Below are 11,228 nucleotides of genomic sequence, written 5' to 3' on the forward strand. Positions count from 1 at the left end.
CGTAGTCTAGGTTTAATTAGAGAGTCCCAGTGGGCAGTAGAGTGGGTCGCCCCCAGGACAGACAGTACAGATGGTTAGCAGATTGCAAGATGTTGGCGACCTACAGACACGCTGATGAACCATCAGTGTCAGCGATTTCTCCGCCAGATCCTCAAGAGCAACACAGTGAGAGTGGGCTTTACTCTGCCAAAATACAACCAGGGCAACAGCTGATCGCAGCGGAAATGATTAGCTGATTAATTGGTTAACCGACTGACAAGAAAATCACTTAATATCAAGTAACAGGACCAAGTTTTTGATTGTTCTTGGTTCTACGTTGTGAGGACTTTTCTATGTTTTAAATATATATGCACATCTTCATAATCAGTGTTTTCTCACCAACAGTCTAACATCTAAGAATATATATTTCTTTTTTAGTACGTTTAAGCCGAAGGAATAATAATTATTGGACGGTCTGTCATTGATTGTATTGATATTTAAATTAGTCTGTGAGAAAAAGGGAAAAAAGGCTCGCCACAATTTCCCCAAAGTGACTTCTTCGGCATTCTTGTTCTCTACGACATTCAAGAATCTGAATATATTTGATTTATTCTATAGAAATCAGAGAAAAGAAACAAACCATCGCATTGAAAAAGTAACAAGTGTTTTGCTCCAAACTAACCTAAAAAATGAATAATTTACAACCCGTTTAAAAGTCAGTAACTTAAAATCAAGAATAAATGACGAAGATGTGCTGATTCTCAGTTCTCAAGAGTGGTCATTTTTCTCAATTTTAATATATTTTTAAATGTAATATATTGAGGCTTTGGAAATAAAAGCAGATTGAAGATGTCACATTGGATCCTAGTGAAACGTTCTGAGACTATGCTGGCTCAATTGATAATGGAAATAATTGTAAGTTGCAGCTCCAGGAATAATGATTATTGATGAAAGTGTCAATGACTGTATTGATTAGACCCTCCAGAAAAACGCGGGCAAAAATCCTTGATTATGCGATTAAACATGCAGGGTTTTTATGTGATTTTATGCGGTGAAATTGCGGAAAGTTGAGAAATATGCTAAATATATATTTTGAAATATTTTGAAATATTAAATATTTTAAATAATATATATAATAATTTAATATTTCAATAATAAATATATTTTTTAAAATATTATTTATTCTCTCTCACACAACCTGCCATTAACGTTAAACCCCTTTACTATTCAATTAAACACATTCAATGTTTATTTATTGTAAAAGCAATAGGGCTATTTTAATCACACACACACACACATACACACACACACACACACACACACACACACACACACACACACACACACACACACACACACCACACACACACACACACACACACACACACACACACACTTCTCCGCCTCATTCTGTTTTTCGAAAGGGTTTTGGAGGTTGATAACTCGGTGAACGTGAGTTGTTTGGCTTTCTTGTCCGCAGCAGCAGAAAGCATTTTCGAATGTTTGAATGAATCAAAGTGGGTCGTCACAGTCGATTTTCTCTTATATCTCTTATGTTTTCAGCATTCCTGTTTTGTCCCAGCACGAGTTCAACATCCAAATTAGTTTCCCTTTATTATTTGTATCAAGGAAAACATTAAATCCTTACTTTGATAATGATTTTACTGTCAATAAAAGCAGGTGTGTCATTTATATTCTGTCAATCGACTAAACCATTAAGTCGCCTTTTTTCACCGCAGACATTTTAACTTGTCGTAGTTAACATTAACGATGCCTCCTTCCTCTTTGGGAAGTGTGTCTCAGTGAGTCTATAACTGAACATTACTTTGATTATTTACACCTGTTTTTCCTGCCGTGACGTGTCAAAATTACTTTCCCTTAAAGAGCCTGTGACACGAGTTTCCCCCATCATCCAAACCCATCAATTTGAGTAAATATTGTCCCCTTGAAACCGTTACTGAACTGATTTGGGATATTTGTACTTTGATAACCATTAATCTCCCCTTCAATGTAGTAGCACTAACACTAAGAAAGTGGATCACATCACTCCTGTTCTGAAGTCTTTACACTGGCTTCCTGTGTGTCAAAGAATAGATTTCAAAATAGTGCTGCTGGTTTATAAAGCTTTGAATGGTTTAGGCCCAAAATACATTACTGACCTCCTGCTAAATGATGACCCATCCAGATCTCTCAGGTCTTCAGGGACTGGTCAGCTTTCTGTCCCCAGAGTCTGAACTAAACATGGAGAAGCAGCGTTCAGTTATTATGCTCCAAATATCTGGAACAAACTCCCAGAAACCTGCAGGTCCGCTGCAACTGTAACTACTTTTAAATCCAGGCTGAAGACTTTTCTTTTTGTCGCTGCTTTTAATTGAACTATTCACTTCTTAAACTGCACTGTAACTTTTATTCATGTATTTTTTCTTTTAATGTTTATTTTATTATCTTTGCTTTTTAATGACCGTTTTTAAATGCCATGTCTTTCATTTTTGTAAAGCACTTTGAATTTCCTTGTGTTGAAAGGTGCTATATAAATAAACTTGCCTTGCCTTACCACAGTAGCCACTTGTAGTTTGAAGACGGACCAGCTGACTTAAACCTGACTCTGTTCCATTTCAGACAAGCAGCCAGCGACTTGTCTTCACTGTTCAAATCAGTTTGTGAACCAGTCCGTTCTGGAAATCCACATGCAGCGCTGCCCCTCCACAGAGGATGACAAGAACACGGGGCGTGGACGAGGCCAGGGCCGAGGACGATGCACCGGACAGGTAGGGAACACTAAAAATAAATGTTCCTTTGCTTTACAGTGATGCAAATGAGTCGCTTTTCGGCACCTCCCGCTTTTTTAACGCTGATTTGGGTGACTTGTGTAATTCGTGGAGAACCGAAGAGTTTTCGTTGGGGGGGGGGGGGGGGAGTCTCGTCTGAAAGGAGTGTAGACTAGAGTGCTGACGGAACGCCGCTCCAGCTCTTCAAATATTGCAGTACCCATAAGGAGCCGTACACATGCCGCAGTGTTTGCGTGGCTGTGTCTTTAGTTGTAAGCACAGTGGCGATCTGTTGTTATTAGCATCTGGTTAGCTAGCTATGCTAACGAATTTAAAGAGCTTTTCTACAACCAGGTGGAAGAGCTCTCTCCTGAGAGGCTCAAATAACCTCAGCTCAGTGAGGTTAAGGCACACCTTGATATGATCATTATAGTTATTAATGAGACATTAGAGACTAAATGAAAAACAGGTATAAAATATTATATGACAGTAACAAAAAAGTTGTTAAAAATAACAAGAGTAGAGTTTAAAAGGGGAGTGATTTGTAAAATATCCAAAAAGAAAAATCTGTTTACAGTTCTATTTCATATGGGTGTTGAGAGATGTATCCATAGATCTCCTCATGTTGCTCTCAAAGTGTACCAGATTGATGCTTTTAACTTCAATATTTAAAAAAATAATCTTCCCCGGGGAGCATGCCCCCGGACCCCCCTAGAGGAGGTTAGGTCCCCCCCCACTTAAATCATGTTCACATGGATAGGATACTAAATACATTTGCACACATCTTGTGTCCATATCTTTCTGTTTTGGTGGTCATGCCACACCGTGCACATGCATGCATGCGTGAGTCATGGTGAGATATCTGGATTCAGAGGTTGCTTTTTCTTTGCACAGCATGAAAGAAAGGCGAAATGAATGGGCTGTGATTTTAGTTTTTTTAAGCAGAGGTTGAGTTCAATCATTTGTACGGCCCTCGGAGGATGTTGTAAAAATGTAAAGGAAAAAGGTTCCCCACCCCTGCTGTAAATAATAATACAAACAGATTGATTTATAACTTAACATCTCTGTCTCCTATTGATTTGAGTATATTATGAAGAATAGCAGTTCATTGAAGCATTATAGCACAGGCCTTTCTCAGATGGTATATTACGCTGTTTTGTTCTGCTTCGAATAGTTCTCTCTTTTTTCACCATACCTGTGTTTGCATCACTTTAAGGTTGCTCTTTTGTACATGAAGATTTCAACCCTTTTTCTGCATTTCAAGTTTCATTCATTGATCCAAGATTTAAAAGCTTTATTGTCATATGCACAATAGCTACAGCAAAGTTGTTGGCAAGGAAAATCTTAAGTCCCAGGTTACTCCAAGGATGCAACGTAAGACACAAAAAGAAATAAAAATAGTGCCAAAATAATCAGAAACAAGAATAGGAAATAAAAAAGGGAATGGTGAAGGTGACACAGTGGTGCAAGTAAAATGCAAAAATACGTACTATATACAGTACATGTAAGATAAAATAAAAAGCTAATATATATCTAAATAATGTAAAGTGTAATAAAATACTGCATACATAAATATTTAGAATTTTTTAAAAAGAAATCTGGCAGGAGATACCTTTTTTTCCTCATTCGTTTGTTGAGAGTAATGAGCCTGATTGCACTTGAAATGTTCTGTATTCACTTCATACAAATGTTTATCGTTAAAAATGATGAATTATAGTTTATCTAGAGCAGGGGTGTCAAACTCAAGGCCCGGGGGCCAAATTCGGCCCGCGACTTCATTTCATGTGGCCCGCAAGAGCTCTGAAAGAATGTAATATGTTTATTATACGGTTACATGCCGATTTACAGATGCACGATGTCCATAAACTACATGTCCCACAATGCATCTTAAATTAGCCTTTTTTTCTCAGAATTTGCCTTTTTTTCTTCAAAATATACCTTTTTCTTAGAATTTGACTTTTTCTTAGAATTTGACTTTTTTTTAAAAATAATTTTGTGACATTCTCACTGAAGAGACTTGCACTTATTTGCCCTGGACTTCTGCTTTCAGACGTAGTTAATTATGAAGTTTTTACCCTATCCGATAATAATCCAATGCAGAGGCAATAATGTAATATAATACGTTATTTTATATATATTAAATATTTATATATGTATGTTTATATAGTCTTAAAGTTACAATCGGCCCTTTGAGTGCAACCATAATGCTGATGTGGCCCGTGATGAAATATAGTTCACACACCTGATCTAGAGGATGTATGATGCAGGTTTTGACTTCTCCACTCTAAAGATATTCATAGCGTGAGAGATTGTACTTGTTTCATCCTTGTTAGAAACATATCTGTCACTTATGATTTAGCAGAGCCCATTATGGCATTTTGCCAATCCAGATGGGAAGAAAGTGGGGTTAGCAAGAGGGGGACAAACTGTGACATTGTGGTTACGTATCAGTCAGACGATGAAGACGCCGACCTTTTCTCTTTTCATTAATTGCCCGGCTCTTTGTCCATTCTCCATCTCCTTATTTCACATTTGTATCTCTTTTTCTCTTCTCCTTCAGGTTGAGTGTGACCTATGTGGCCACCGCTGCATGACTCAGGAGGGCCTCGACCTCCATCGGTTATCCCACACGGGCCAGACGCCTCTCAGATGCCCGGTGACGCCTTGCCGCCGCAGATTCACCTCCGACAGCACCCTGGAGGAGCACGTGCTGGCGCATTTCCAGGGAGCGCTCGGCAAGTCCAAAAGCCGACCCCGCTACCGCTGTCAGATTTGTCAGAAGGATTTTGCATACAATTCCACCTTCAATGTTCACATGAGGACACATACTGATGAGAGGCCCTTTGAGGTAAGAAGAGTGGCTGTGTGTGTATTCCTATCAGCCCTGTGAATCATATTTTGTCCTTTTTTTAAACCCTGCATTCAAACTATTTAATGCTTGTATTTCAAATTGACACCCAGCACTGCCTCACCCCCCATGGACATACCCGTTCATATCTGTGGCCGTTTCTCCCGCACTGGACCATGGCCATTTGTGCAGTGTGTGTCCTGCGGGTGTTTCCTCCCTCCCGTGTACCTGTGATTAATGACGGGCTGAGTTAGGGCCTGTCAGCTCCCCTCTGCCTGTTACTATTCTGGGACTCTCTTCCCCTCTCCCTCAGTTGCTCTGGTGACGAAGCAGGACATCAACTATAGACCCACCCAAACCCATCAGAGAACTGAGACTGTAGAAATTGATTTAACATGGGTGGCTTTGCTTTGAGCCATTTCTATCAGGCATGATAAGGATCGATGTTCAAGGAGTATCGGTCCTCAAACACACTGTTATGGGGATGAATTTGAATTCAAATCAAATTTACTGTTAGTTTCTGAAGGAACACCAATATTTACTGAGTATATAAAGATCAGACTCAACGGCAAAGGTGATTTTATTAGAGTATATCTCACAGAGATATTGAAACAACAGGGATTACTGATTCAATCTGAGTGTCCCCAGTGGGAAAAAAAGCAGAGCACACAAAGTCATTCCTTTGTAAGGCTTCAGATTTAATCAAGTATCTGTTTGTAGTTCATTGTCTGCACTCAGGTGTTGGCAAGCAGAGAGACAATCTTTTCTTTGTGATGTCCACTGTGTAGCTGATCATTCTGTCCCTTGAGGCCGGACCATACAACAAGATTGTTCACATTTTACCAGATGTTGAAAGTTGTGAGAGAGCCAGCACGTTACAACATGTCATGATAACTTCTGGCTGTCCTCGGGGTCCCACAAACACACAACACGATCGTAAATTAACAACATGTTTCATTTTTGCGACCGGGTGGACTCCCAAGCAGATGGGGGGGTGTAAAAAACACAATTAACATTCACTGCGTCAGATGAAAATCTGGCAAGATAATCTTTAGAAGCATTAAAAAGTGAGGGCTTTGCTCATCATGTCAGAAGGAGGGAATCGGGCCAAAACTCTGCCTTATTCTCGTGTAATGTGTATCGTCACAATCATTTAGTTGTTTATCTGAATATTAACCTTCACATTTTCTCATAATCAATTGATTTATGAATTTTTTTAGGCAAAATCTAAACACATGCCTGTTTTCTATGAGAGTAAACTGAATATATTTGTGCTTTAGGATGTTTGGAGGCCAAAAGAGGATCTTGAGGACAGATCACCTTGACTCTAGGGCATTATAACGCACATTTCAAAAAATAATTTCTGATGTTTTATTGACCGAAACGCTCATTGATTCATTGTCTGAAAATAAGGCAGATTAATCGACAATGAAAAGAGTTTTAGTTGCAGTGTAAGACTCTTTTGTCTTTTTTATTGCTTTCTATCTCCCCCCCCTTCTTCCCCCAAATCTCTCTCTCTGCTCTCCTCTACCCCTGCAAGAAGTGCTGCATCTGCAGAAAAATATTGGTCTCCAGAAATATTAATTATAGTACACTTTTGTGCATTGGCACTGAACATAACTGTACTTTCCTGCCACCTTCTTACATTATCTATATTTCTTCTCTTCCCCATCCAGTGCGCCACATGTGGGAAGCGTTTCCGGCAGCTGCCCCACCTCCAGGACCACGAGCGCATCCACAGCGGCCTGCGACCTTTCTGCTGCTGGATTTGTGGAAAGAGCTTCAGCGTGGCAGCCCGGCTCACAGAGCACGCCCGCACCCACAGCGGGGAGAAGCCCTACCCCTGCCCCCACTGCCCCGCCGCTTTTCGCTCGCGCTCCAACCTGGATAAACACATCCGGCTGCACGGAGACCTGCCTTTGGAGAGCATTGAGGAGGCGGCGCAGGCAGCTGAGGCCGCCCACGTCCAGAAGGTCCTGGAAGGGGCCAAGGTATGTGTTAGAAAAACATCACTCGTCACCGGCTTGATCTTAAATATCAGGATGTATTTATTATCCTTGCAAGAATGGAAGTAGTCATCACACACAAAGCTGCATGGGACAAAATAGTTCTCCGAATAGTGTCCTTGGCATGCTTATATACAAGAGAGTGTTACAGTCACAAGATGCAGGAATACCGGTTCAAAGCAGTGTTCTGGCCTTAGTTCAGATTAGCTAAGGCCTGCGTAAGCAATAAACATGACTGTCATATGCCTATCTCCCTTCAGTCATATGCCTATCTCCCTTCCTATCTCCCTTCAGTCATATGCCTATCTCCCTTCCTATCTCCCTTCAGTCATATGCCTATCTCCCTTCAGTCATATGCCTATCTCCCTTCAGTCATATGCCTATCTCCCTTCAGTCATATGCCTATCTCCCTTCAGTCATATGCCTATCTCCCTTCCTATCTCCCTTCACTCATATGCCTATCTCCCTTCAGTCATATGCCTATCTCCCTTCAGTCATATGCCTATCTCCCTTCACTCATATGCCTATCTCCCTTCAGTCATATGCCTATCTCCCTTCAGTCATATGCCTATCTCCCTTCACTCATATGCCTATCTCCCTTCCTATCTCCCTTCAGTCATATGCCTATCTCCCTTCACTCATATGCCTATCTCCCTTCCTATCTCCCTTCAGTCATATGCCTATCTCCCTTCACTCATATGCCTATCTCCCTTCCTATCTCCCTTCAGTCATATGTCTATCTCCCTTCAGTCATATGCCTATCTCCCTTCAGTCATATGCCTATCTCCCTTCAGTCATATGCCTATCTCCCTTCCTATCTCCCTTCAGTCATATGCCTATCTCCCTTCAGTCATATGCCTATCTCCCTTCAGTCATATGTCTATCTCCCTTCAGTCATATGTCTATCTCCCTTCAGTCATATGTCTATCTCCCTTCAGTCATATGCCTATCTCCCTTCCTATCTCCCTTCACTCATATGCCTATTTCCCTTCCTATCTCCCTTCAGTCATATGCCTATCTCCCTTCAGTCATATGCCTATCTCCCTTCAGTCATATGCCTATCTCCCTTCAGTCATATGCCTATCTCCCTTCACTCATATGCCTATCTCCCTTCAGTCATATGCCTATCTCCCTTCAGTCATATGCCTATCTCCCTTCAGTCATATGCCTATCTCCCTTCAGTCATATGCCTATCTCCCTTCCTATCTCCCTTCACTCATATGCCTATCTCCCTTCAGTCATATGCCTATCTCCCTTCACTCATATGCCTATCTCCCTTCCTATCTCCCTTCAGTCATATGCCTATCTCCCTTCACTCATATGCCTATCTCCCTTCCTATCTCCCTTCAGTCATATGCCTATCTCCCTTCAGTCATATGCCTATCTCCCTTCAGTCATATGCCTATCTCCCTTCACTCATATGCCTATCTCCCTTCCTATCTCCCTTCAGTCATATGCCTATCTCCCTTCAGTCATATGCCTATCTCCCTTCACTCATATGCCTATCTCCCTTCACTCATATGCCTATTCCGATTTCGATTCCGGTTCTGCTATCGATTCCGGTTCTTATCGATCCCGTCCCGTTTCGATTCCAAAATTGTAAAATAAAGAGGTCAAACGTTTAGATAACAAAAATATATTTATTCTTCAAAGCTTTAACTGATAATTGTTACTAAAAATATACATGCAATACAAATGTATTGCACAATAGCTGTGCTTTATTTTAACTGAGCTATGCCGTGGCAAGCTATTAACAGGCATTACACTTTGCCTTTTCTTTTCTCTTTTTAGTGTAGTGGATGCCTCACTTCAGAGCGTTCCTACCGCGACCTATCTTTGGTGTTATGAAGTGACTGAGCTCGTGAATGAAATGTCCTACGGGAGGGGCGGGGGAGCATCGCTGCGGGGCAACTGTGGACCTCTGTCGCCTGTCAGCGCAATTTATATGATGCCGTTTAAAAAAATGAAGGGCGGTGCCGGCCGTCAGCGAACCGAGCCGGCCGTCAACGGCACGCTGACGACCGGCCGTTCTGTGATTCTCCAGGTCCGCCCTGTATTCCACCGGGTCACCGCAGCAACGCGGTGCAGACGGACCCGCTGGAATACAGGGTCTACCGCGTTTAGGAACCGTTAAGCAGAACCGAAATTGTGTATTTTGTATGGGTACCCGGTACCCGGCATTTTCTTATCGGTTCTCATCTGGAACCGAGTTTCGGTTCCCAACCCTACTCATATGCCTATCTCCCTTCCTATCTCCCTTCACTCATATGCCTATCTCCCTTCCTATCTCCCTTCAGTCATATGCCTATCTCCCTTCAGTCATATGCCTATCTCCCTTCAGTCATATGCCTATCTCCCTAGTGTGTCATCATGTTTAATCGTAGGAACATAGCTATCGTATATAATAATAATAATGCATTTTTATTTATATAGCGCTTTTCACAACTCAAAGACGCTTCAATAAATATATATGTGCTGTGTATTCATTTACATTTATATATATATAAAACAGTGTCTCATGAGCATCATCCATGTAATCATACATCTGGTTACGTACACAGTTACAGTTGGGCCTCTGTTATCATGTGCTACTCTGATATAGAAAGAGTACATTCAGTATTTTCCCAACAGTATGTTTTACATGTTATATTTGATATTGTTGCATCGACTCAGTTGTCTTGTGTCAGAGAGAAACCATTGTTTGTTTTGTTTTATTTTTGTTGTCGTACGTTTTACCTCCTTGTGTCTGTTGGCCTGGTCAGATGTTATGTTTCGCTGTGTTGTATGAAAAGTGCTATATAAATAAAGCTTTATTATTATTATTAAGGTGCTGTCCTCGCTGGCCTCCACGGGGGACTTCGATTCTGGCTCAGTGCAGACCATCTACGTGCTGCAGGGCGACGGAGGCACAGAGACCGTCATGATCCCCTCCGATCAGTTCGGCAACATAGACGGCACCTCGCAGGTCGTCATCCTGCCCTCCTCTGTGCTGGGAGGGCAGGGCATCAACGTTCCCACCATCACCATGGACGGAAACGAAATCACCATGGTGGAGACGAGCCAGTCGGAGCAGCACGCCATCGAGTTCATCGTGGAGGAAACGGTGTAATCGAGACATTAAATACTATTTTCAGTAGAGAAAAGGCTGAAAGAGGAATTGACTGTTGAGTTCAAAGTTCGAGTTATTACCATAAATGTATAGTTTGATTGTTTGACTGTGTAGCAAAATTATTTTACAGCTTGAGAGGAAAATCTAATAAAATTGTTCAAAAAAATAAATGATTCAAAAGTCATAAATGAAATGCTCAAGAGAACAGCAAGTACCTTAAGTTAATATTTCAAACTGATTGGAAAACAGGTCATAAAATTGGCCCCTCGATTATAAAAAGACATCGGAGCCCCCTTTTTTATTAGGGGGAGACAAGTGGTGTTAGCCCCTGAAATGTCTATTGCTTTCTTTATAATATAACACTTCCACTTTCACACTTGTAAGCATCCATCAATTTATAAGGTAGATGACACCGGGGCATTGCCCTCATCCTGTCAGATGGGATGGACTTTATAGGTCCTGCTGTAAATTGCCACTTCTGCCTTTTGACAAACATTACGAGGTCCTTTACTGAGAAA

At 41.3% G+C, this 11,228-nt stretch overlaps 1 protein-coding gene across 2 annotated transcripts in view; it reads left to right on the top strand.

The window, feature by feature from the left end:
* znf574 (zinc finger protein 574) overlaps positions 1-10,880 on the top strand; it is a 50,389-nt gene extending 39,509 nt beyond the window's left edge. For both annotated transcript variants that reach the window (XM_034221556.1, XM_034221557.1), the window contains exons 8-11: positions 2,599-2,747; positions 5,308-5,595; positions 7,272-7,586; positions 10,429-10,880. In XM_034221556.1, coding sequence (XP_034077447.1) covers positions 2,599-2,747; positions 5,308-5,595; positions 7,272-7,586; positions 10,429-10,710 — 1,034 coding nt within the window. In that variant the 3' untranslated portion in view covers positions 10,711-10,880. The remainder of the gene's footprint in view (positions 1-2,598; positions 2,748-5,307; positions 5,596-7,271; positions 7,587-10,428) is intronic.
* Positions 10,881-11,228: the final 348 nt, after the last annotated feature.

The sequence above is a fragment of the Gymnodraco acuticeps genome, unplaced genomic scaffold, assembly GCF_902827175.1.
Source record: "Gymnodraco acuticeps unplaced genomic scaffold, fGymAcu1.1, whole genome shotgun sequence".
Classification (NCBI taxonomy): domain Eukaryota; kingdom Metazoa; phylum Chordata; class Actinopteri; order Perciformes; family Bathydraconidae; genus Gymnodraco; species Gymnodraco acuticeps.